General features: G+C 40.3%; 2 protein-coding genes across 9 annotated transcripts in view; one reads left to right on the forward strand and one right to left on the reverse strand.

Annotated features, from left to right (window-relative positions):
* IAPP (islet amyloid polypeptide) overlaps positions 1-2,523 on the reverse strand; it is a 29,436-nt gene extending 26,913 nt beyond the window's left edge. The window contains exon 1 of the mRNA XM_073318600.1: positions 2,495-2,523. The gene's annotated coding sequence lies outside the window, so the exon portion shown is untranslated. The remainder of the gene's footprint in view (positions 1-2,494) is intronic.
* LOC140900753 (solute carrier organic anion transporter family member 1A2-like) lies at positions 84-27,140 on the forward strand. Of its 8 annotated transcripts, none has more exons than XM_073318519.1 (18): positions 84-134; positions 3,150-3,330; positions 5,012-5,179; positions 5,602-5,692; positions 6,219-6,334; positions 7,588-7,729; positions 10,589-10,721; positions 11,988-12,097; positions 14,383-14,529; positions 15,818-15,916; positions 16,374-16,601; positions 19,682-19,846; positions 19,959-20,154; positions 21,177-21,342; positions 24,195-24,379; positions 24,948-25,012; positions 25,634-25,751; positions 26,705-27,139. In XM_073318519.1, the coding sequence occupies exons 5-18, from the start codon at positions 6,275-6,277 to the stop codon at positions 26,859-26,861; spliced, it is 1,971 nt and encodes a 656-aa protein (XP_073174620.1). In that variant the 5' UTR covers positions 84-134; positions 3,150-3,330; positions 5,012-5,179; positions 5,602-5,692; positions 6,219-6,274; the 3' UTR covers positions 26,862-27,139. The 8 variants fall into 8 exon arrangements, with proteins under 8 accessions (XP_073174620.1, XP_073174647.1, XP_073174629.1 ...); XM_073318546.1 differs by having other exon boundaries at positions 5,043-5,179; XM_073318537.1 differs by having other exon boundaries at positions 90-134; positions 3,161-3,330.
* Positions 27,141-27,388: the final 248 nt, after the last annotated feature.

Consider the following 27,388-nt stretch of genomic DNA (forward strand, 5'->3'; position numbering starts at 1 on the left):
ACTTTGGTTACTGCACAGGGGTTAATTTTCAACAAATTCGGATTCAGAACAAAGTCTCTTTTTTGAAGGGACATTATTAACCACTTGTTCAGACACCTCAGCAAGTTCAGTGAGTCGATCACTTGGCAAGTTCAGTAAGTAGACGACAAATTTTCTGTTATAATGCTCATAAAAAATTGCTCATAAGTGCTCATAAAATTTGTTTTCCCCTATATAATTTACTTGGTCAGCAGAGTTTGAATTGGTTTTATTAAAACAGGATTGGCCATTTTAAGTGGTTTTAAAGAATTTTTTAGTTATGTCTATTTTGCAGGAAATCTCCTTTGTACACAAAAGATTAAGTCATCGCATTGTCCATGCAAAATGGTTGTGCCAACTGGTTAAGGTATTGGCATTGACAAGCTCAGTATCTCAGATAGTTGACTGCAAAGAGATATCTCTAAAAAGCTGAGAGTTCTTAAAGGTATCCTGCAAAGAAATAAAACAACAAAATTGGGTTTATAAAGATGACCTGAAAGACTTTGTGTTCTGCTTGGGGTTTTAGTTGTTGTTTGGTTTTACATTAGAAATTCAAGTCCTGTCTTCCCAGAAGACTGTAATGGCTGGAAAACTAGTGAAATGATGTCATTTCAACAGTCAGGAAAGTGAAATTTGAGCATTCAAGACAAGAGGAGATCTTTAGTCAGATTAACAAAAACTTTTATTTATTTATTTGTTTTGTCACCACCTATTTAACTTCAATGGCCAATTAACATTTTGGATAAAGGACATCTCTGTTAAAATTCAGCACCCTAAGGCCTTCAATTTAGGTGTAATATCACTCCATAAACATGAGAGAGATACACATCCTCCTCTAAACACAGGAAAAATCATAGTTGGTATTCCTGATACTTTAAGGTAACAATCAAGCAAATGCCCCCTCCCTCCCTCCCCCTACCTTCTTTATACATCATAAAGAAGGTAAAAAGAGTACAAGCCTGATTTTTAAAAAAGGCTTAACTATTTGTTCAAACTAAATGTTTAACATCACCTTTACAGCTTTTAGATTGAAAGCAGTAATCTGTTTATCACACTACCAGCCATTTTTAGGGCAAAGTTCTCTTGCTGTTTTGATACAGCAGGGAGATTGCAATGAGAGCTGAACAAATAGAAGGAAAATTATTGGCAATCAGTCATTAGACTTTAAAAGCGAATTTCAATTCACCCATGTTCAGAAAAGTGAATTGCACGTTATGCATTGATTGTTAAATTTGTAATTCAGACTTTAGGTTAGTTACGTAAATCACTGAATGCCTTTTGACAATGGACTTTAGGTAAGGAAGTTCCAGAGATCTCTGTAAGTCTGTGTTTGCTTGAGCACCATATGACTAAGCATTTGGGACATGAAGCCACAAAAACATTTGAAAGCTAGGACTATTATTCACTGTACCCTCCACCCTGTCTCAGGAACATTGCTGGAAATGATATAGTTGGATGACAATTATGACTTTCAGGTGATCATCCCTCCCACTCAGAAACAGATTAAAAGTAACTTTACACAAATAACTTTTAAAAAATACAGATTAGAATTCTTAATAGTTGTGCTTCAAAGGCAGGTAATAAATACTAATTAAGGGCAAAATTGCCATTTTACAGACTGTCCCATATGTAGGACAGTACGTTGTGATGCCCCAAGAGGAGACCAGAAAGCTGATTGTGATTCTGAATCATAATCTGTCTCCTGGTTTCCTTCTGCTCCAGCAGGGGCTAACCCCATAGCTAGCACAGCATATGTCCTCATATATGCCAGTGCAGCTGAACTGGTTGGCAGAACCAATGATCCACCCATTACCTGCCCCATACTGCCTGTTCTCCACCCACATATCTGGGGAGGAAGGGCATAGTGGCCTCCGGGAGACTACTGTCACCTACATACTGCTACCCATGCTATGACATGCTGTCATGGTTCCTTCCCCACTCTGAACTCTAGGGTACAGATGTGGGGACCTGCATGAAAACCTCCTAAGCTTACTTTTACCAGCTTAGGTTAATACTTTCCCAAGGTACAAATTAATTTTACCCTTTGCCCTTGGAATTTCCACTGCCACCACCAAACTTTAACTGGGTTTACTGGGAAACATAGTTTGGACACATCTTTCCCCCTAAAAATCCACCCAACCCTTGCACCCCACTTCCTGGGGAAGGTTTGGTAAAAATCCTCACCAATTTGCATAGGTGACCACAGACCCAAACCCTTGGATCTTAGGGCAATGAAAAAACATTCAGTTTTCTTACAAGAAGACTTTTAATAGAAGTAAAGGAATCACCTCTGTAAAATCAGGATGGTAGATACCTTAGAGGGTAATTAGATTCAAAACACAGAGAATCCCTCTAAGCAAAACCTTAAGTTACAAAAAAGACACACGGCCAGGGATAGTCATTCTATTCAGCACAGTTCTTTTCTCAGCCATTTAAAGAAATGATAATCTAACACATACCTAGCTAGATTACTTACTAAAAGTTCTAAGACTCCATTCCTGTTCTGCCCCTGGCAAAAACAGCATACAGACAGCCACAGACCCTTTGTTTTTCTCCCTCCTCCCAGCTTTTGAAAGTATCTTGTCTCCTCATTGGTCATTTTGGTCAGGTGCCAGCTAGGTTACCTTTAGCTTCTTAACCCTTTACAGGTGAGAGGATTTTTCCTTTGGCCAGGAGGGATTTTAAAGGAGTTTACCCTTCCCTTTATATTTATGACACATGCTGTATGTGCCACAGTCTGCATAAGACAAAGCATATAATTTCTCGTGATCAGATTCAGCAAATACATGTTCAGCCTAATAAACACAGTTTAATTCCTTGCACTGTTCTTATAACCATGTTTGTCTAGTATATTAGAGACACAAGATGGGTGAGGTAATAGCTTTTGTTTGACCAAGTTCTGTTGGTGAAGGAGACAAGCTTTCAAGCTACACAGAGCTCTTCTTTACCTTACCCACCTTTGTCTCTCTGCAATTTAATCCTGGCAGTGGAATTAAATTTGCAAGTAGATAGGTTTGCCTTACAAAATAAAAAACAAACAGCATTTATTCTACTATGCTACTGGTCTAAAATGCTGGAGCACTTGCATTAGTTAGTGCAAATAGTTAAACGAATGTTATAATACTGTATAGCTTCATTAAAGGCTGAACATGAAGAGATGAAAACTGGACTGTAATATCGGTTAATGCTAGTGAATCGGCCAAGAATCAAGGTAATGAAGAAATACATTTGAAAGGATTAACATTGCTGTGGAATTTACCGTTCCACGAGGTCAATCCTGTGGGATTCAAGAGGAAGACTGTGAAAGAGCAGGTGAGTGCCACTGGTACGTCTACTGGAGGCTGTTTCTTTTTTTCAGTTGTGATCCAGTAAGGTAAAGTAGGTTGAGAGGAGCAGGTGCTGCGAGATGGGAAAACCAGAATAGATCATAAGGCAGAGTATAAGAGATGAAAGAGATGAACTGATAAATCCACATCCATTCCTGGTGTAAGTGTAACCCACACACCTCCTGGGTGTGGTGTTCTGTCCCATCTAGTGGCACTGAGACCACTTAGAGCAGCGGTGGGCGAACTTTTTGGCCTGAGGGCCACATCAGGGAATGGAAATTGTACGGCGGGCTATGAATGCGCACGAAATTGGAGGTAGGGGTGCGGGAGGGGGTGCGGGCTCTGACTGGGGGTGTGGGCTCTGGGGTAGGGCCGGAAATGAGGAGTTCAGGGTGCGGGAGCGGGCTCTGAGTTGGGGTGTGGGGGGAGGTGAGGACTCTGGGGTAGGGCTAGGGATGAGGGGTTTGGGATGCAGGGGGGGTTCCAGGCTGGGACCAAGGGGTTCTGAGGGGGGATCAGGGCTGCGGCAGGGGGTTGGGGCATGCGGGAAGGGTGTGAGGGCTCCGTCTGGGGGTGCGCGCTCTGGGGTGGGGCTGGGGATGAGGGGCTTGGGGCACAAGAGGGGGCTCTGGGCTGTGAGCGAGGGTGGGAGGGGGGATCAGGGCTATGGCAGAGGATTGGGGTGGGGAGGGGGGCTGAGGAGTGCAGGCTCCAGGTGTCGCTTACTGCAAGCAGCTCTTGGAAGCATGTCCCTTCCCCAGCTCCAAGGCACAGCCAGGCGGCTCTGCATGCTGCCCTGTCCGCAGGCGCCATCCCTGCAGCTCCCATTGGCCAGGAACTGTGGCCAGTGGGAGCTGTGGGGGTGGCGCCAGCGGATAGGGCAGCGAGCAGAGCCACCTGGCCTCGCCTCCATATACTACATAGGAGTCAGAGGGGGGGGTCATGCTGGCTGCTTCCTGGGACCCGCGCGAAGTGGGGCAAGCACCCGACCCCACTCTCCCGGCTGGGGTGCCGGAGCGGGGCAAACGCCCAATGCTGCTCCCTGACGGGAGCTGAGGGTCAAATTAAATGGTCTGATGGGCCTGATGTGGCCTGCGGGCCATAGTTTGCCCACCCCTGATTTAGAGAGAGATTAATCAGTGTGCTCTACAGTCTTAGCTAACAACTGTATGGCTTTTAGCTCATGCAGTAGAGGCTCATGCACTAAGCTCCAGAGGCCCCAGGTTCTATCCCACCCGCTGTGGCTGGCCTTATATAAGGTGGGGCCTGGCTGAACTCTAGCTCACTCTTATTTTGTTCACATTCCCTCCCTTACAGCCAGTAGGTAACTGTATTATATAACTTGAGTTAATGAAGCCCTTTCATAGACGCATAGACTTTAAGGCCAGAAAGGATCGTCATGATCGTCTAGTCTGATCTCCTGCATATTGCAGGCCACGGAACCTCACCCATCCACTCCTGTAATAGACCCTAACCTCTGGCTGAGTTACTGAACTCCATGATTTCAAGACTTCAAGTTACAGAGAATCCACCATTTACACTAGTATAAACCTACAAGTGACCCGTGCTTCATGCTGCAGAGGAAGGCGATCTTTGACAATAGTCATTAAAGGAAAATTCCTTCAATTCTGGCATTTTCTCTGCTTCACTCTGGCTTTCTGTTGTAGTTAAATCTCAAACACTCAGCGGCTTTTCCAGATCAGTGGTGCCCCAGATTGTATTGCCCTTTCTCCTCTCACACCTTGGAGAAGTCCCAGAATGCATGAGATTTGAAGACAGCAGCTGGCTTAGCAGAGCTGCTAGATCTACTAAAATACCAGGAAGAATCAGCAAAGGTAGGAGGCTCTTTGGGAAACGAATCAAGTAGAGTGGAATACTTATCAAAATTTTTATGGGAAAACTGTTTCTGGTTCAGTTCAGTTCAATGTTTTAGGACAGTTCAGAGTTTTTTGTCTCCTCCTTCCCCCATACAACTTGAAACCAAGAGATTAGGTCCTAATCTAGCTTCCATTAAACTGAATAGAAAAACTTCCATTGCCTTAAACGGGAAGTTGGATTGGGACCACAGTAGCATTCAAAACAGGACTAGATGACATTGATATGGCTAATAAGAACATGCATAGTTGCATTTGATAGGATAAAAAAATCACGACGGATAGAAACCTTTGTGCTTCACCGTATACCTTAACCACGCATTGACAGTGGTTGGGAAGAAACATCCTGTATGAGCAGGTTAATATATAATTGTCCATAATAGGGTTTTGCTCCTTCCTCCGAAGCCTCTGGTTCTGGCTATTATTGGAGACAGGATAGCAGAGTGCATGGACACAGACTCCGGCTTTGAGCTGGTAGGTAGCCAATCTTCCTTCTCTATTATGCACATGTAGGGTGACCAGATAGCAAGTGTGAAAAATCAGGACGGGGGTGAGGGGGTAATAGGAGCTCATATAAAAAAAAGCCCCAAATATCGGGACTGTCCCTATAAAATCGGGACATCTGGTCACCCTATGCACATGATCACTTCACAAGTGAGCTCCAGAGACCATCAACCAAGGGCCTGATCCTGCTAGGGCAGTGTGCAGGCATCTGCATGCCTTTAATCGCCATTGAAGTCAATGGGTGGTTATTATCTCATAGGAGGTGGCCAGTACCTTGGAGTTTTGAGTTTCATGTCTTAAAATTTCTAAATTAGAAAAGTTTATAATTCATTTCCATAATGGCCTAATTTTTTATCTATGTATTTATTTAATTGTGCTCATTATTTTGAATGGAAACTGCTCCAGTTTAGTGACATTATTGAATCTCAGAAGGATTCTGTTGCATTTTTGAGAATATTCTTTTACTATGGTTTCTTTTCTTTCTTTTATACAATAGTAGCATCATCAGAAATTTTCACAAGCAAACATCCAGAGCCACCTTAAAAAAGCAACATGAAAGAAACTAAGAAACCAGCTGCAACTGAGAAATTCTGCTGTATTTCCAAGCTTAAGGTGATCTTTTAATTATTTTATTTATTTATACACACAGTTGTTGTAGTTGCTTGCCTCTAGGTTAAAAGTTATAAACCAATGGAATTGTAGGTACAAAGGTAGGAAGCACTGATTATTTTAAAGCTCACAGTTAACTATAAAGTTCAAACATAGTTTACTGTAAAATGTTGTTTAATGCCATCACCTTAAGCTCTGTGATGCACTGGAGGGAGCACTTGAAAGCTCCTTGTTAAAACTCCCCTCCAAACTGAAGGAGGGACTGAGAGGATTTCCCCCGCTCTGCTATAGACACCTCATTTCTGGAAACTGCTAAAGGATTCTTGGCAAAGGTGACATACTTGCGATGAGCTAATATTTTGCTTTGAATATACCGAATTGTATTTAGTGGCTTCATTTTGTGTTAGTATTTCATAGTCAGTTTGTTACTAGTGTTTCCTACACTTGAATATGATCGTTAAAAGTTTGGAAGTTACTTAAAAATATTCTCATTTTTATTTCATGTTTACTTAGTGATACCCCCAGATGTAAAGGCATCACTCAGCAAATGAGAGCATTTATATTTAAATAATCTCTTATCAATTACTAAACATTACTTGAAAAAAGGACATATTATTATTTACCATATTTTAAATTTACTAACTTTGGGCCAGATTGTGAACCCTGCTCACATGGGAGAGTAGTTACTCACACAAGTAGTCCTCTCAAAGCCAATGGGACTGCTCCTGGGAGTAACTGATGACCCACATGAGTAAAGCCAAAGGCCTTTCAGGTCACTTGGTTGGGGTTCTTTTTCTTTTGGTGCATGTATTTATTCAGTCCCGCAGATGGCACTCTTGCAACAAACATCTGCTCAGTGGGAAAATTCCTGCACCTAGATTGTCTAAAAACGAACCTCAATCACATCCTTGGCTGTAGAACTCGATGTTAAGTAGTGTCTGGTGAAGAATGGGGATCTGAGGGTTCTGAAGGATGAACAGCAATGATAACACAGATGTATGTGAACAGGTGGAAGATAAAAACCTGCTCTCCTTATTCATGGACGTAGTCCCACTGAAGTCAGAACACGATGCGCAAGTACAGCAAGTACGCAAATACAAGCGTATGGAGTTGAATTCATATTTAGTTCAAAACTGCAGGACTATGTATTTGCTTTCACTGGAAACACAACGTTGTTGGGAAAAGTAGCTATGAAGTATGCCTAAATCTCCATGCTCTTGTTAATTTGTGTGTGTATTCTTCTCTTCTTCTCCCAGGTATTTCTGCTGGCATCATCATTTGCATATCTAGCTAAAACTATGTCTGGGGCTTACATGAATAGCATGCTCACACAGATAGAGAGAAGATTTAATATTCCAGCCTCTCTGGTGGGCATTATTAATGGAAGCTTTGAAATTGGTAATCATTTATTTTAGTATTCTTTGACAAAACAGTATTTTTCCACAGCTGGGGTGAGGGGCTATTTCGGCTCTTCCCTTTCTTCATTAGTTTGTCTGGGTTTGCAGCCATTGTGTGACCTGTAGATGTGTCTGTGACCAGATCCTATAAACTGTTACTCGTGTATTTAGGCCCACTGAAATCAATAGGACCATTTATGTGACAAAGGGAATGCAGATGCAAACTCTGGTTCGACTAGCTTGATCTGCTTAGGAGCTTCCAAAGAACACCTGACTGTTATATTTTGCCAATAGAACATCCAGTTTAACACCAAAGATACTATTTAACATTTATATGGCACTGTTCATCAGCAGATCTCAAAATTCTTTACCCTGGTAAGTATTCTTATCCTTATTTTACAGGTGGGCAGATCTTAAAGGAGTAAAAAGCTGTTAAAACATACTTCTGTAACTAAAGTTTGAAGATTTGACTCTGAACAGACAGGGAGCAGATCCATTGAGAAAGAAGGGTCTATTTTTTGGGTCACTTTTCAGAAAACAACTATATACACTTTAATGCTTAAGAACAGGATTGTCCCCTGGAATTGTGGCACCCTCCTGACTCCTCTTTCTGGCTACCTGCCTCATAGATCATAGGGCTAAGGGAGAGTAGCCCCTGCTGGGGCCACTATTCCATCTCCTACACCAGTGAGTGGGGAGTGAGAGAGCAGGGGGAGGGAACGGACCGACCCCTGCCTCCACAAAAGGTATAGATCAAAGTGCAAGTCTCGAGCAAAGGGCACTCGGTAGCTGAGCTGCTACAGGAGCAGACAAAGAACCAGACTTTGTCTCTAAAAGTGTATACTTTACAGTGTAGGTCCTGATTACCCCTTGCTTCGGGGGCGGGGGGAGGGGGGAGAGGAAGAAATCTGCATTAGCCCTATAACTGGCACAGATTACTTCCCCTGGAATGCCGGCTCATTGATGCTGGCTGATGCAATGGTGGGGGATGGAGCCAAGGATCCTTCCACTTCTCTCCCTTACCTGCCCACTCTGCAATTCAGTCCCATAAGGCAGCTCAGAATAGAGCCCTTGGAGGGAGGGACCTCTGAGGGACTTACAGACCCACCCAGGGTAGTCTCATGCTTTTGAAATAACAAAGGAAATTGCCAAAATTACTGATGCTGGGTCTAAAAAGGTGATGGTTTAAAACTAATTAACCCCTGGTATTAATATGAATACGTAACTGAAAAGACTTGTGGATATTGTCATCTTGATTGATTTAAAATTTCAGGATTAAAATAATCTTAATATGTAATGTAATGAACTCAATAGGAATGCTCCAATGTAGAAAGTTGCACCCATACTTAAGTATAAATGGGACTTTTGAGCGTTACACCTGGCTCAATGCAGTTTGACTATCGATTTATATATAAAAAGGATATGCCAGCATTTCTTGCACCTTTCTCGGACACAGCTGGCACTGGCCATTGGCAGAGACTCAATACTGGACTAGATGGACACATGATTTAACCCGGTATGGCAGTTCCTGTGTTTCCAATAAAAAGGAGGATGTCTTAACAAGTGTGTCAGAAATTATACCTGCCCTGGACCATTTTGGGTCTGGTTCTGCTCTTAGTTATACTGGTTATAAATCCAAAGTATAGTAAATTCAGTGAAGTCATAGGAGCTACATAAGTATAAGATGAATGTGAGTGAGATCAGAATCAAGCTCTTTGAGTCTATTTATATTTTATAATGACATTCAGTACAGTAACCTCTTTTTTCTCCCCTATTAAGTTATTTTTGCAACTAATATAAATGAATCAATTCTTCTCTCTATATGTGTTATCTTGTATTTATTTTCAGTGTTGAAGTACTTAGATTTATATTTCTGCATTTTCCCCCATCATTGCATTTATGTGTTAAAATCTGTGCCATAAAATTTGTATACATAGAAAGTGTCCTAAGAGAATAATAACGTACCAAGACATGTACTATCTTGGAGCTGCAGGGCCTAGTTTCTAGAAAACAGTGTTTACAATATATCATAAAGCTTTTCCTCACATGAAATGTTCCCTCTCTAAAAAGAAATGATTTAATGGGGGACTTTCTTTATCCATGTTATTCCTCACAAATCAGGGAAGAAATAAAGGGGATATCAAACTGACTACACTATGTAGCATCCCCATCAGAACTTAGAGAATAATAGATTTTTGAGTTTGGTTTCCAAACAAAAAAATACGCCGGGGGGGGGGGGGAGTTGATTAGTTTTGAACAGAATTGAAATGTTGTTTGTTTTTCCTTGCCAAATGAAAAAAAATGGTTTGTTTAGAAAATGTAGTTTTAAATCAATATTTTGTTTCATTTTAAAACAAACCATTTTGACATTTCAAAATGTTTGGTTTTTAATTGTTTTTCAGCTGAAATTAATAGGTCAATTAGACCCAAATTTGAAAATAGTGCCAGTGCCCTAAAAAATGCATTTTTTGGCAAATTTTTATTTGCTGAATAAATTTCACCCAGCTCTAATTCACATGGATTTCTGTATTCATCCGTGTTTTCTCCATTAACTTGTAATTTACATTTCTCTGAAAGTGCACTGACGGCAGTAATTTAGTACGCAGGTGGTTGTTTTCTTCTTCTGACAGCCTCAGTTGATATTCTCCTCTTTAGTCATAATTTCTACTTTACTTAACATTCTATTATCAGAATATTTCCTAGTTGGCCTAACCCTTTACGCAAAAACCACAGATGCAAAAACCATAGATGGAAAAGTCTTATTTAATCATCTAGCCAATCCTCTTGCTAGTACAGTAACACCCACATCGAGTAACTTGGCATGTAAATGTGAAAATGAACCATGCTCTTCTTTCTGCAGGAAACTTGTTGATGATAGCATTTGTGAGTTACTTTGGTGCGAAACTTCATAGACCAAGAATAATTACTTTGGGGTGCACAGTTATGTCTTTTGGCTGTCTTTTGATATCACTACCTCATTTTCTCATGGAACGGTGAGTATTTAGCTAAGGATGGACCAGATTGTGGTATGCTTACTCTCCTTGAGTAATACGTTATTCCACAAGTGGTCCCAATGAAATCAGTAGGACCACTTGTGGAGTAAGGTATGCTCAGCATGAATCAGGGTATCAGAATTTGGTTCTTTTTTTTTTTTTTTTTTTTGCAAGGGCTTCAGAAGTTAATAACTACTTCCTAACCACGGATTAACGGTTGGGAGATTCACATCTCTACTGGGCAACCCATAGGTGCTGACTTTTATTTTTCCTTGGGGGTGCTCCACCCTGCTCTGCCCCAAAGCCCCTTCCCCACCCTGTTCCCTCCCTGAGGCCCTGCCCTGCCTCTTCCCACCCCCACTGTGCCCCTCCCCTGAGGCTCCACCCTCACTCCGCCTCTTCCTGCCCCCTCTTCAACCCCCACCCACTCACTGCTCTCCGCCCTCCCCCAAGTGCCTCCCGCAGCCACCAAACAGCTGATCAGCAGCACCACCAAACAGCTGTGGCAGGTGGGTGCTGACCACCCGCTATTTTTTTTCTGTGGGTGCCTGAGCACTGGAGCACCCATGGAGTCAGCGCCTATGGGGCAACCTATGTTGTTCCATTTTGTTTCATCTCCTGATCCGAGTGGGCAGTTGTCACCATGGATGATTACCTCCCTGTTCTGTGATGTCTCAGCAGGGGAAGCTCCAAGTTGCATTGCCCTCTATTCCTATCATATTACGATACCATAGTAGTATTATTAGTATACCTTATTATATTTTCTTGGTCCCGAAGTCTCTTTCTCCTGTATCGCCTGTGTCTGTAATGATGCCTACATCACCTCAAGTAATATCACACATGTACATCACTGACTTGTATCTCCCTCTACAAAATCCCTTTTCATGGCTTCATCTCCTCTGGCCTTGACTGATTCAACTCTTTCCTATATGGATTTCCCAAGTCCCAGCTCTCTGGCTGCAGCACAAATGGAATATAGGTTTCTATTATAGGGTTTCTTTAATCTTCATCTGAAACATCTGATACTGGATTCTGTCAGAAACTGAATACTGGAGTGGATAGACCACACGTCTGATCCAGTATGACAGTTTCTTTATTCCAGAGATTACTTTTGGTTAATGAATGGAACATTCAATGAACTTTTAATTCTTATTATATCTAAGTAATTCCTTTCCTAAACAGCTTTAATACAAGAGAACAGCTTTATGAGCTGGATCTGATATATTCTCTCTTTAATTTGGAAACATTTTACTTTGACTCAAACAGGTATCAGTATGAAACTGCCCTTTCACCATTAGAGAATTCTTCATCAAGCATGTCCATGTGTCTCATAAATCAAATCCAGTCCTCCACATCTATGGAGAAACAATCAGCAGGTGCGTCTCTTTCTGTGTCTAGTGCTCCTTTTTTGCTTAATTACTTTTGTAGGTTTTGAGTAGGCTGCATGTGTTTCATTAATGCTTTTTCTAGGGCTCAAGGTTAGGTATAAAAAGCTGCAGAACTCAGGCAGTTTCCTCGCTTTAGTTTTTTTCTTTAGGGCAGTGTAATAGTCTGTTGCCCTAGAGACATTCATGGTTCCATGTGCAGGTCTTATAATGTTCACAGGCATGGGTGGCCCTTCCTTCACTGCCTGATTGTGAGAAAAGCTAACAGAACACAGATTTTGGAAACACTCTCTAGGCTACCTCGCACGAACAAGGCAGCATTGCGAGTGCTGGGAAAATGGGTAAGAGATATAAGAATTCCACCTTGTTCTTTCAAGCAGTGGAGAAAAGGAGGAGGAGGAGCAGAGAAGAGAAATAGCATCTACTCCCTTTCAATAGACGGTATGTGTGATGGGGGAGAAACTAGATGCTATAAACTAGGGTCTGTAGCTTATTTTATTGCTTGAAACATGCAAGTACATTGCCAGTGCCATATTAATGTAAATTAATGATATTGTTATCAAATGGCACTACAGAGACCAATGAAATACTCATGGCATAGCATCCTGCCACTAAGTTGTTATATTTTTGCCATGGTGTTCCATCAATCTATGATAAGGGTGTATCATGTTGATGCAATATTATTATGCAAACTTTGCAACATAAAGACAGGATGTCATTATTTTTTGTTTTTTTGTGGCTCAATTTAATGAAGAACATGGCCTTCAAGCTCTTCATGGTTCTGCATCACTGTTCTGGGACTTAAAGAAAAATGAAAATAATACATGCTACTTAATACTACATGCTACTTAACAACCACACTTTGTGTTACATATCACCTTTCATCTGAGGATTTAGAAAATTGTTTGCCTCATTTTATGAAGGCAGAATATGCTACACAGAGAAGTTAAACAGTTATACCTAGGTTATACAGCAAATCAGTATGCAAGTAAGGAATATAACCCAGAAGTCCTTATTCCAAGTCATTTGCTTTGGGCAAATTATTTTGGTTTCACTATGAACATTGTTAGATTTGCATAGCTCTGTATGAATTTTCAGCCTGAGTTTTCAGTTTAAGTGATAGCACAAAATATTGCTTTTATACAACTGTAAACTGAATCTTCTGACAAGGTTATTGAATTTTGAGCTAGCTCAGCCCAGTAGTTTTAAGGTGGCATCAATTTTGGGAACCTTAAGTCAGATCTTGAAAGGCAAAAAAGCTTTCAGAAGGGCTGATAGAAAAATTTCAAGTGAAACATTTTCATATTGGAAAATGAGATGTTTTTAAAATCAATTTTCTGCAGGAAAAGATAATCTTCAGCAAATTTTCCATCAGGAATATTGAAACAAAATGCTTCAGTTCAGGGAGTTCAACCCAAAACAGTGAGCACAGCAAGTCAGCCACAGGGAGAGACCATTGGGGTATCATGGGAGATGGTGTGTAGCCAGGTAGCAGTACCCATAGGAAAGAATCAGAAAAGAGGTTTTCCTGGTTTGTGTTGGTTTGGAACTGTCAAAATGTTTCATTTTGATCAAAAATGTCAAAATATAATGCACCATTTCCAAACTGAAATTTTCTACAATTTTTTTTATTTTAAGAAAAATTTTGATATTTTGTACTCATTTGGGATGAAAACAAATGGTGAAATATCCTTATGTTCCATGGGACAGATATGCTGTTTTTGAATCATCTCTTACTTTTGGTTCACAAAGGTTTTTTCTGTCATTTTAAGGATACACTTCTATTCCATGAATTATCTAGGGGTCAAATTCTGCCAGGCCTTTATGCAGGTAAACAGCAATTTTGGAGGAGGAAGAGATGGTGCAAGGACCTTCACCTAAAGGCCAGGCAGAATTTCAGAATCTTGTGCTCGCAAGAATGCAGGCACCATTGTCTGCTACTGACCTCAAAGTTACAGTGGCCCAGTGCGTGGAGAGGAGGCAAAGATCTGGCCTAGGCAGTGACCAACACTCCTGACTGTGTGGAGGGAGTAAGTTGCACTCCATAAAGTGATGTAGCAGCAGGCATAATGCCTCTGAGGCAAACTCTTTACCAGTTCTCTTACTGGGTTACTATGTATGACTCCTCATTGCCCCATTCTCTGGGCTGGGCCTATAAGGCCCTATTAAACCCTAAGTGGTGAGATGGCTTTTCATATTCATTTCTCTTTGTAGAAAATATTTCATTTCCAGGCAACATTAAAACCACTAATACAGGTTTCTTGTTTTATTCACAGAGTGCGAACAAAAGTCTGGGTCCTTGATGTGGGTGCTTGTGTTGGTAGGAAACATGATACGAGGCATTGGTGAAACTCCCATCATGCCGTTAGTTATTTCATATGTGGAGGATTTTTCCAAAGCAGAAAATTCACCTTTTTACATAGGTATATCTTCAAGTGCTCAACATTGTTGTGTCATGTGCTGGCTTAAAAAAAAACAAAAAAAACACCCCCGCCCACCCTTTTTGGCTGTTCAAGGTAAATAGTGCACCAAAATTCTTTTTATTTATTTACCTAGTAGTCAGAGGTGGGTGCACACTCCAGAAAATGTCATTCAACTATCAGTTCAAATGTTTAAATGAATTTGAGTGTTCATTGATTGTATGAAGGCTGGGATCCTGCATTGAGAATCAACTGAGCAGACCCTTGAGCGTAGGTGGAGCCCCACTTAAATCAATGGAGCTCTGCCTGGGTTTAGGGATTTACCTTTGTGCCCTTTAGCATTCGCTTTCTTTAAATATTCTAGTGAAAAAGTTACTTGGTTGGTATATTTGACTGAACAAAAAACAGACGACTTGATCCAAAGCCCGTTAAAATCAATGGAAAGACTCAGGCCCATGAAGCACATACAGGAGAACAGGGACAGCAAGTGAATTTCAGATTTATAAGCAAGCAGCCCTGATATTAAGTGTCAACCAGAGAACAAAGTATGCTAGGGCACTTATAGAATCATAGAAGTGTAGGACTGTCAGGGACCTCATCTAGGTTCAGTCCCCTGCATGCCAGGCAGGACTAAGCAATAACTAGACCTCTCCTGACAGGTGTTTGTCTAACTTTTTCTTAATAACCTCCAATGATGGAGACTCCACCACCTCCCTAGGAAGTTTGTTCCAGAGCATAACCACCCTGACAGTTAGGAAGTTTTTCCTAATGTCCAATCTAAACCTCCCTTGCTGCAATTTAAACCCATTGCTTCTTGTCCTTTCCTCAGAGGTTAATGAGATCAATTTCTCACTTTCCTCCTGGTAACAATCTTTTACGTATTTAAAAACTGTTGTCACGTCCCCCCCCCAGTTGTCTCTTCTCCAGACTAAACAAACCCAATTTTTCCAACTTTCCTTGTATGTCATGTTTTCTACACCGTTCATCATTATTATTGTTCTTCTCTGGACTTTCTCCAATTTGCCCACATCTTTCCCGAAATGTGGCGCCCAGAACTGGACACAATACTACAGCTGAGGCCTTAGCATGGAGTAGAGTAGAAGCAAGTCAGCGACAGAGCTGGAAATAGAACCCAGGACTTCTGACTCAAAGTCCACTGCATTAACCACTAGGCAACACTCCCTTCCTGTGTGCCCAATCAATTGAACTGGACTAAAAACAAAACTATTTTCCATGAAAATAACTCTCTGTAGGTCTAATTTTGTGTATTTTCCCCCTTTCCCAATTTTAGGATGCTTACAGATAGCAACTGTGATAGGTCCTTTTATTGGTTTCATGTTGGGATCATATTGTGCACAGCTGTATGTGGATCTGGGTTTCACAGATATAGGTAATGAACTAATATCTATAAATAAAATTTGTATGTATTAATCAACAGGGATGATTTGTGTATATCTCAGCATCAACTGCACTTGTAGTTTTCTGCCAGTTTGCTAGTAATAGTTTTCTGATGAAAAATCATATGTTGTTCAGTTCAACAAAATCACCTGAATTCAAACATGAGTGAAAGAATCTGTCAAACAGATCATCTGGTAAATTATTCTGTCATCTGAGATAGTTTAACAGTAAAAAAAAAACATATTCAATAAAGAACACTCAGATTTGGCAGATAAATTATTTGCATAAAAAAGAGATATTGGTGACCTCCACAAGCCTCATTTTAAGAGGTACTTTGAATCTTTCAAACAGTTTTATTCTATCTTAAATATGAGAAGTAACCAGCACAACCAATGACCACAGGGAAAGATAACTCAGAGCTAATCAGATATGTGTTCCTTTATTTTTAGAGGAGGTGACTATAACACTTACTGATGCCCGTTGGGTTGGGGCATGGTGGCTGGGCATTCTGATTTGTGGATCAGTAAATCTGCTCACTGGAATACCTTTTTGTTTTCTGCCCGAGTCCCTTCCAAAGGAAGGACAAGCAAGTGATACTGAGCTATTAAGTAAGATAAATGAATCAAAAGAGAGAGGTGAAACTCAAGCCAAATGGAAAATGCGTGAAATCACTAAAGGTAAGTTAAGCTAACTATCTCCTAAATGTACAATTGTCATTATCTGGTAGAACACATTAAAACCAGCACCATACTAGGTAAGTCTTTCTTTTCTCTATATGATTGGACTATGTGTGTTTTATAACTAAAGATGGTACCGAGTTGCAACATTCACACAGTGATTTTCAACTCCCCAAAGTATAAGGGTGTTGGATCTGGGATTTTGGATTGGCCCCTTATAGAGATAAATGCCTGCTTTGAAATTGAGATCCAGATTCACCTCCCCACTTCTCCTAAATTTCAGGGGAGTTTTGATCTGGAGTTTTGCTTCCAGCCAACCACTAATTATAACTAGAGCTGGGAAAGACTACTGTACACTGACAAAGTTTAGAAAATGAAACTGAAAAAATCACAGGAAGTTGCAAATCTTAGAGGGTGAAATCCCCTCTCCGCGTTTCCCTAGGCAGAGAACCAGCGCAAGGCCTGTGCGCCACTTAAGTTCCAATTAAATCCTCAAAACAGGACCTACAAGGCACTCAAGTGGTTCATAGGCCTCTGAAAACAGGTGGATTTCACCAGAAAGATTTACTAATTTTTTTTTTTTTTACTGTTGCATGGATATAGATAACAAGCTTTATATTTGTAAAGGTTTTCTATATGTGGTATACCTTGTTTTTTCTTTTAATTTCTGTATGTCTTCCAGTTCTTCATATTGACCCTTTAGGAACATAAATAACTAAAATTCATTATAGGAGAAGATTGTCGGAAGAGACTAGTGGTACTGGATGTCCCAATAGAGACATTTTAACAGGCCCTAGTTTTTAGAAAGGGCTGAGCACATGCACTCTGAAAAGCTTATCCCTTGAAGGTATCTCAAGATAGGTGCCACTTCACATTCAATGTACCCAAAATCATTAGTTACTTTTGAAAACCTATATTAAATCTTCACTCTGTTAAATACAAGGTCATTTCTTTTCAGTCATGTAGTCCAAAAATCAACAGCCAGTTTTCCTTCCATGAAGTAATCTTTTGACAAAGAAAGGAGCCCATTTAATCACTCAGCATTTCTAGTCCCGCAGTGTTATCTAAGAGCACTTTTCTTTCTATTATCATTCATAGGAGCAGCACTTTTTATTATATTTATGTGGAAGTCCACTGACCCTAAAAATCCCTAATTAAAAGGTGTCTTGGTTTCAAGTGAAAAATCCACTTTGTGTAGTTCAACTTAACACTCCCATCCCTTTCCCAGAATGTTTTGATCCTAGACCATGTGGCATCTACAAACAAGGCAGCCTGCTCATAGCATTTCAGCCATTAGAGACATTTTGGCTTTTTTATTATAAACTAAACAATATTGTGAGACTGATGTATTAACCCTCATTTACTGAGATACTAGTCCTCCCTCCCTCAAAGGATATACTTCAATGAAAAGCGGTGCTCATTTTCGACAAATTGTGGTCATTGTGTTATAAAAGTTTCAGTTTGTTTTACAAAGTTTCTTGACAGTAGATCAGCACACTAGTTAGTGCAAAAAATTAAACAGAGAGGAATTATTTTTTTTATGGTTTGGATTCTGATTCTGCAAACTTTACTCAAGCATAACTCCCAAAGATACCCAGTCCCACTAACGTTTGACTGAATGAGAACTCAGAATCAAGTACTTAGAAGTGTGGTGGAAGAGACAGTGGTTAGATCCTAGGTAGCCATTATGAGACCAGCAGTGCAGCATTTCAGGAATGCAAAATCTGAAAGAATGATGAGATCTTGTTAGCATGGTGCAGTGGGAAGAAGCATTAATATCCATGTGTATATAATATATGTGGGACATGCTTAAAGAAGACATAGTTAAAAATGAAATGTATATGAATTCCACTGTGAAAGAAAAATGGATGGAACCAAGAATGCCTGCACGAAAGGAATGAGGACAATAAAAGATCCTGTACTGGAAATGGAGGGGAGGGAGAGACTCAAACAAGAAGAGAGTCAATTAAGGTTTTTGTTTAAAAGATGAGGGCAGGAAAACAAACCCGGAACGAGTTAATGCTACCCACACGGTTTATTAGTAACCAGAAGGTTACTAATTTATTATAGGTTTCAGAGTAACAGCCGCGTTAGTCTATATTCGCAAAAAGAAAAGGAGTACTTGTGGCACCTTAGAGACAAACCAATTTATTTGAGCATGAGCTTTCGTGAGCTACAGCTCACTTCATCGGATGCATACCGTGGAAACTGCAGCAGATATTATATACACACAGAGATCATGAAACAATACCTCCTCCCACCCCACTGTCCTGCTGGTAATAGCTTATCTAAAGTGATCATCAAGTTGGGCCATTTCCAGCACAAATCCAGGTTTTCTCACCCTCCACCCCCCTACACACAACTCTCTTCACAATGTGCATGATAATCAAGGTGGGCCATTTCCTGCACAAATCCACAAATTGTGCAGGAAATGGCCCACCTTGATTATCATGCACATTGTGAAGAGAGTTGTCACTTTGGATGGGCTATTACCAGCAGGAGAGTGAGTTTGTGGGGGGGGGGGGGGGTGTGGAGGGTGAGAAAACCTGGATTTGTGCTGGAAATGGCCCAACTTGATGATCACTTTAGATAAGCTATTACCAGCAGGACAGTGGGGTGGGAGGAGGTATTGTTTCATGATCTCTGTGTGTATATAATATCTGCTGCAGTTTCCACGGTATGCATCCGATGAAGTGAGCTGTAGCTCACGAAAGCTCATGCTCAAATAAATTGGTTAGTCTCTAAGGTGCCACAAGTACTCCTTTTTTTAAATTTATTATACAAATACATCATGATTTAAAAAAAAAGAAAAAGATAAGCACTCAGTTGTGCTTTACAGGCAGTTCCTTGGATTGGAATCGGAGTGTGTGGGGTAGGAGAGGGACATCTTGAGCTAACAAAAGACCCTCCAGGGGACCATTCCAGATGGTGTTAGTTACAGTAGGTCTGTGGCCTCTGACCAATCCCAGCATTGAACTGGATTCAATTTAGGGCCACCTCTGCTTCCCTACTTCCTCAGCCACAATGAGCAATGTCATCTTGTAAAGCTTCAAAATAACGTGTTACATTCTTCATTCCAGATTTCATCCCATTCCTCCGGAGTCTGTTTCACAACCCAGTTTATATGTTGTTTATATGCATAACTGTGATGCAGTTCAGTGCTTTCATTGGTATGATAACCTTCATGCCAAAATATTTGGAACAACAGTATGGGAAATCTGCATCACAAGCCATCTTTTTAATAGGTACACTCCCATTATATCTCATTTTTGCCTACCAGCTGGTGACTCTGCTGAGGGCTTTATATGATAAATATTTGCACAACAAGAAAAGCTTTATTTGCTTGTGTCTCCATAGCTGTTTACAATTTACCAGTTATATGCATTGGATATTTTCTTGGAGGCTTTCTAATGAAGAAATTCAAGATAAGTACCATTCAAGCTGCCAACATAGCCTTTTGGATCTCTTTAATTGAATACCTAATCTACTTCGCTGCTTATTTCACGGTCTGTGAAAATTCTCCAGTTGCTGGTCTAACAGTCTCCTATGAAGGGTATGTTCTTTAAATCACAATACTGAAACGATCTGTCATCCCCTTGTAATAAAACCAATATTCTAGTTAGAAATGGGCCAAGGAGTCCACAGTTTGGTTTTGCAAAAACAAAACCAGGAACACTTCAGATTCAGGTTCTAATTTATCCAAACCATCAGTGTCCAAGAAGGCAAAGGCAGTGAGTTTCTCTCTCCCTCCCCAACTCATCCTCCCACTCTGTATCTAAAACCATAGTGCTGAGAAGTTAGTTAACGCGGGTGTTAAGTCCACTGAGTACTCTCCTTGGAAGATGATCTATCCTAGGTCTCAAACAAAAGTGAGAATGTAGTGGAAGAGGTGAAAGTGCTGTGAACTGTGTTCATGTGTTCTGAACATTTAAATTAACCTGTTTGCCTCCCGTTTTCTAAAACATCCATGCAACAATACAGAAACAAAAATGCACATACAGTTGCATGTCCCACTGGCACTTGTGACTAATACAATCGTATATTCCAGTCAGATATTTGCTGGTGTAAGTGGCCAGTTATGTGTCTGGCTGACCATTCACATATGTAATTGCAATAACAGAGGGACATACAGGAGCTTTTTATTTAAATATTATTTTCATGTAGATAACATGGAATGTTTTATCTGCAGTTTCTTGATTTGAAGGTTGCCACGAATCTGTATGTGTGTGCCTGTGTGTATACAAACCTATACTTACACACACACACACGAACAGATGATATAAGCACCATAGTCTATGAAAGTCATGTTGTACAGCAGTCGTAGTATATCTCTGTGGACTGTACAATGTCTCGAGCCAAAAAAATTACACAGAAGAAAGACTAAATTCTAAGGGTCTGACCAATTAATGTTTTATGTGAAAAGTGCAGGGCCGAGTCCTGGAAAAGTTCCTGACCTACCAAGAGAGTTTTATGTAGTCAATGATAAGAAGCTTCTATTGGGGGGTTGTTTTAGGCGGTGGTGATGGTTGTTTTTTAACTCCTTAATTGTTTATTCACCTTTTAAATATATTTCAGAATAGAACAGGTCTCATACATGGAAACAACCCTACTTGCTGACTGTAACAGTGATTGTGATTGCTCAAGTAAAGTGTGGGACCCCGTTTGTGGGAAGAATGGAATAACGTATGTTTCACCTTGTCTTGCTGGTTGTAAAGCTTCAGATGGAACAAGCAAATATACAGTAAGGCCTACCAGCTCACATTATGAAATCTAGATAGCATGGTGCAGTGGGATATATACATATAAATTTGACAAGGATTTTAAAGAGTGATAATTAGAGATGGGCAAAGTGGTTTGGGTACAATAAGGACTGACCTGACCCTTTGCCCCAAATTCAAACTGACTCTGAAAATTTGAAGCTTGAATTAGTTCAATTAAGTTTAAAGAAAACAAAAGATTGAACAAGCCTCTTCTCTTTTATGGAATAGACAGAAGTGGAAATACCAAAATACCATTTGAGAAGTTATGCCTCTGGTATTTTCCACTTGTCTGAAACCTGGAAGTGCCAGTGTTTAAAGCAGTCTAAAAAAGTGGGGGATCTATCATAATCTGGACGCAGCATCTTTGGTAAGATAGTGCTGAAAGTCTCAGCAATCAAGAGCAATTTTAATTGGGGCAGGGGTCAGGTCTTTGACCCTTGTACACAGGCCCCCCACCACCTTTTTAAACACTGGGAAGCACTAGAAATCTCACAAAAATAATAGAATTCTAAAGCAGGGCTATAATGATCTGTAACAGGATGACAGGTTTCAGAGTAGCAGCCGTGTTAGTCTGTATTCACAAAAAGAAAAGGAGTACTTGTGGCACCTTAGAGACTAACCAATTTATTTGAGCATAAGCTTTCGTGAGCTACAGCTCACTTCATCGGATGCATAAAGTGGAAAATACAGTGAGGAGATTTATATACACACAGACCATGAAAAAATGGGTGTTTATCATACACATCGTAAGGAGAGTGATCACTTAAGATGAGCTATTACCAGCAGGAGAGTAGGGTGGGGGGAGAGAAAACCTTTTGAAGTGATAATCAAGGTGGGCCATTTCCAGCACATTTCCAGGAGTTAACAAGAACGTCTGAGGAACAGTGCGGGGGGAGGGGAGGGGGGAGGGATAAACAAGGGGAAGTAGTTTTACTTTGTATAATGACTCAACCACTCCCAGTCTCTATTCAAGTGTAAGTTAATTGTATCCAATTTGCAAATTAATTCCAATTCAGCAGTCTCTCGTTGGAGTCTGTTTTTGAATTTTTTTTTTTTGTTGAAGAATAGTCACTTTTCGATCAGAAATCGAGTGACCAGAGAGATTGAAGTGTTCTCTGACTGGTTTATGAATGTTATAATTCTTGACATCTGATTTGTGTCCATTTATTCGTTTACATAGAGACTGTCCAGTTTGACCAATGTACATGGCAGAGGGGCATTGCTGGCACATGATGGCATATATCACATTGGTAGATGTGCAGGTGAACGAGCCTCTGATAATGTGGCTGATGTGATTAGGCCCTGTGATGGTGTCCCCTGAATAGATATGTGGGCACAGTTGGCAACGGGCTTTGTTGCAAGGATAGGTTCCTGGGTTAGTGGTTCTGTTGTGTGGTATGTGGTTGCTGGTGAGTATTCGCTTCAGGTTAGGGGGCTGTCTGTAGGCAAGGACTGACTTGTCTCCCAAGATTTGTGAGAGTGTTGGGTCATCCTTCAGGATAGGTTGTAGATCCGTGATAATGCATTGGAGGGGTTTTAGTTGGGGGCTGAAGGTGATGGCTAGTGGTGTTCTGTTATTTTTTTTGTTAGGCCTGTCCTGTAGTAGGTGACTTCTGGGAACTCTTCTGGCTCTATCAATCTGTTTCTTCACTTCTGCAGGTCGGTATTGTAGTTGTAAGAATGCTTGATAGAGATCTTGTAGGTGTTTGTCTCTGTCTGAGGGGTTGGAGCAAATGCGGTTGTATCGCAGAGCTTGGCTGTAGACAATGGATCGTGTGGTGTGGTCAGGGTGAAAGCTGGAGGCATGTAGGTAGGAATAGCGGTCAGTAGGTTTCCGGTATAGGGTGGTGTTTATGTGACCATCGTTTATTAGCACTGTAGTATCCGGGAAGTGGATCTCTTGTGTGGACTGGACCAGGCTGAGGTTGATGGTGGGATGGAAATTGTTGAAATCATGGTGGAATTCCTCGAGGGCTTCTTTTCCATGGGTCCAGATGATGAAGATATCATCAATATAGCGCAAGTAGAGTAGGGGCGTTAGGGGACAAGAGCTGAGGAATCGTTGTTCTAAGTCAGCCATAAAAATGTTGGCAGAGACTGGGAGTAGCTAAGTCATTATGCAAGGTAACCTATTACTCCTTGTTTTCCTAACACTACCCCCCTCCCCTTCCTCAGACGTTCTTGTTAAACCCTGGATTTGTGCTGGAAATGGCCCACCTTGATTATCATACACATTATAAGGAGAGTGATCACTTTACATAAGGTATTACCAGCAGGAGAGTGGGGTGGGGGTAGAGAAAACCTTTTGTAGTGATAAACACCCATTTTTTCATGATTTGTGTGTATAAAAAGATCTTCTACACTTTCCACAGTATGCATCCGATGAAGTGAGCTGTAGCTCACGAAAGCTTATGCTCAAATAAATTGGTTAGTCTCTAAGGTGCCACAAGTCCTCCTTTTCTTTTTGTAACAGGATGGCTAACAAACAAACAAAAACCCTGATGAGAGGTTATTATCTTAATACGGTAAGAATTTTCCTTAAGGCTTTAGTTATAAATTCTTGCATGCTAGGTGGAACATGACTGAGAATGAGAACTGCAATACAACAAAATAAAACAAAGCCCAAAGAAGAGTTTAGAAAGTCTGAGAACCAATAAACATATTTTAAATAACTATGAGATCACACAGAGGGACAGATTTTGATGCCTTACTCATGATCATTATTCTCTTGCTCTGTGAATTGACTTCATTGGCACCTCACATGGTGTATGATACTACTCAGTGTAAGGGTATTGTAGTCTGGGCCTAAATGATTAAAACCATCTTTTGACAGGTATTTGAAAATTGCACCTGTGTTGCAGCTTCTGGATTTTCATCTGGAAATGTCTCTGCGGTTCTGGGCCAGTGTGACAAAGAAGCAAACTGTGACATGATGCTTCACTACTTTTTAATATTATCAATAGTCTGCAGCTTCATTTATTCCTTAGGAGCCATGCCTGGATATATGGTTTTAATAAGGTACAGTAGAACGCCCTTACTGTAAGCACCCTGCTAGAAATTTTATACTGAGGTCATGCATTCCTATGAGTTGGTGGAGGTTCTCTGTCTTCTTATGCTGATTGTTAGGGCTTATATTTCAGGATAAGCTTTCTCAACTTTGGAAGGTGATTTTGCTTCTGCCCAGATTAATGGGAGCTCTTTGAGTCGGTTTACTGAGACACCTTAGCAAGGTGCATAACAACTATGAATTTACTGATCACATCTGCTCAGCATGCATATAAACGCAGCCCTGATTTAACTCCCAAAGTCTGGTCCTATCTTGCGATGGGCTCATTGCAAAACAGTGGATGGTACTGTGAGGGCAGCCTTTCCTCTGGTTATTCAAAAGTCTTGGTCAAGAATCTCAAAAAGACCTCCTCTTTCATGAGAGCCACTTAATCAAGATAATGGACCCCTGTAATTAATGGCCACGGTAGTTGGATTCTGGTGTAATATGATGCAGAATTTGATTGACAAACCAATGGCAACTTTGTTTCGCATTTATATTGCCGACTGTTGTTCAATATACAATGCAATTCTCACGTAGGTCTCTAAAGCCTGAAGAAAAGTCATTTGGTGTGGGTATCCATATACTTGCTTCAAGAGTATTTGGTAAGAAATGTTTTAAACCGTGCTGTGAGTGCAAACAAGGACAAATGCAGAGGTCATATTCACCATATGCATCTCCACTTATCTGAAAAAAGAACTGCTGGTACAGGGGGCATGGCCAGGCAAACATGAACTTTGCTTTAGAGCCAGAGGCATCTGGCTGCAAATTACAGCAACTTTCAGTCTGGGCTAATTTATGCCAGGGACTCCATTTATGCCTCCATCTTAAAGCCACCTTGTGCCATTTTCATCCTGCCAAATGTTCACTGAGTATAGTTCAGCTGGAAGAGATAATCTCTCCCATGGTATCTTAAATATTTCTGTTTGATGAGTGTGGGCAAATGTTGACATATGAATGGCAACTACAGTATGTATTTTTTAAACTGCAGTATAAAGTGCCAAACAAGCATCAAGAAAGAAACTACTTAGGTGGAAATAAGAGAAGGAGGCTAAGGAAAGAGAGACTCTTGTATGAACTATAGAGAAGGGGGCTGATGTAGGAAGAGGGAGGAACTGTGATGGTCCTATATTTATTCCATTAATCTGCAGAAAAGTGTGCTTCTAACATACACATTGAAAAATGTCTTATTTATCCTCACGGTCACCCCTTTCTCTCCCTCCTAGCTGGAATTCCATCTCCCATTTATTTTGGAGCTTTGATAGACACAACATGTTTGAAATGGGGAACTCTGAGTTGTGGTGGTGAAGGAGCATGTAGGATGTATGACATTGTCACATATAGGTACAGTTTCTTTTGCACACCTATCTATATCTATTCCTCAATACTGTGTTCATCACTATAGTATCTGTTCTATTGATCTTCCTCTAGTTGACAAACCACAAAATTGGATTATAGATTTGGCCATAAACATATTCTTCAGTATACACCTATTTCCCCGTTAAGGTTACCTTTGCAAAGTGTTCTGTTTCCATAACAGCTCCTCACCAAAAATTTCTTGTTATTGCATCATGCCCGTATATTACTGCTTTCATCACAAAGAATCCTAAAATGCTTTATTATGGTACAAGTATTATTTTTTATTTATTTAATTAATTTATTTGTATTACCATAGTGCCAAAGGGCCCTAGTAATGGACTAGGACCCCATTGTGTTAGGTCTGTACAAACACCTAACAAAAAGACAAGCCTTGCCCCACAGGGCTTCTACCTCTGAAATACAGCTGCTGTTGTTGAGAAAAGTGGCAGCTGTTTAACAGCTGACAACAACATTGCATAACATCTTTGAATAGGAAGTGAAGGACACTGTCTCCAAAAGGAATTGCAGGAGTAGTTCAGGTAGAGAGAATGTAGTTTTCCAAGATGGAATTTGTCTAGGATACCATGGCTATAGCCCTCTGAAGTCCTAGAAGAAATGCTGTGAGATCTTTAAAGACCACTTGTATTCAGCTCCTTATTTATGTCTTATTGAAAAAATGGCCCCTTCAGCAGACCACTATCTACCTTTGTTAGGATATTGGTTCAATATAGGCTCAGAAGTACGAATGCCACTTCCTAAATAACCTAAGTATTACCTCATCCATGTACTGATCCAGTGTACATTGAGATCCAAAAGAATCACAGCTCAAGCCATTAGTGTACTTTCAGAGCAGCGAGATTTTACAGTGACAAGAACAAAAAGCTATGCTCTAATGCTGCAAGCAAACATGTTTTAATGAATCACACCTTTTATTCCAGATGGCTCTACCTGGGACTGCCAGCGATATTACGTGGACTGTCCTACATCCCATGTGTGTTAATTCTCCTTATCTTAAAGAAACAACTTACATCTTCTGAAGAGAAGACCTTAAATAGTTCACCAATGGCAACGGAGGTCATAGAAGAGCAAAAATGACTGAACAGAGAAGCACTCCAAAAGCTCAGACTTTTGCGGGGCATATCATGAGACAGTCTCATAGTATAAACTTGAGCATATCTTTACTAATGATTGGTGATTGAAACTAGTGAACACTTGGACTGAGACTAATATAATTATTAGGGCTGTCAAGGGATTAAAAATATTAATCGCAACAAATCGTGCGATTAAAAAAATTAATCGCGATTAATTGTGCGATTAATTGCACTGTTAAACAACAATAGAATACCATTTATTTTAAATATTTTTGGATGTTTACTACATTTTCAAATATATTGATTTCAATTACAGCACAGAATACAAAGCTTACAGTGCTCACTTTATATTTATTTTTTATTACAAATATTTGCACTGTAAAAAACAAAAAAATTGTATTTTTCAATTCACCTCATACAAGTACTGTAGTGCAATCACTTTATCATGAAAGTTGAACTTACAAATGTAGAATTATTTACAAAAAATTGCATTCAAAAATAAAACAATGTAAAACTTTGGAGCCTACAAGT

Source organism: Lepidochelys kempii, chromosome 1, assembly GCF_965140265.1.
Source record: "Lepidochelys kempii isolate rLepKem1 chromosome 1, rLepKem1.hap2, whole genome shotgun sequence".
Lineage (NCBI taxonomy): Eukaryota > Metazoa > Chordata > Testudines > Cheloniidae > Lepidochelys > Lepidochelys kempii.

Coding starts and splice junctions, on each gene's coding strand:
- LOC140900753 (XM_073318563.1), top strand. CDS start 6,275: ATGAAAGAAACTAAGAAACCAGCTGCAACTGAGAAATTCTGCTGTATT. Junction 12,098..14,382: donor TATGGAGAAACAATCAGCAG/GTGCGTCTCTTT, acceptor TTTTATTCACAG/AGTGCGAACAAAAGTCTGGG. Junction 19,847..19,958: donor ACAAGCCATCTTTTTAATAG/GTACACTCCCAT, acceptor GTGTCTCCATAG/CTGTTTACAATTTACCAGTT.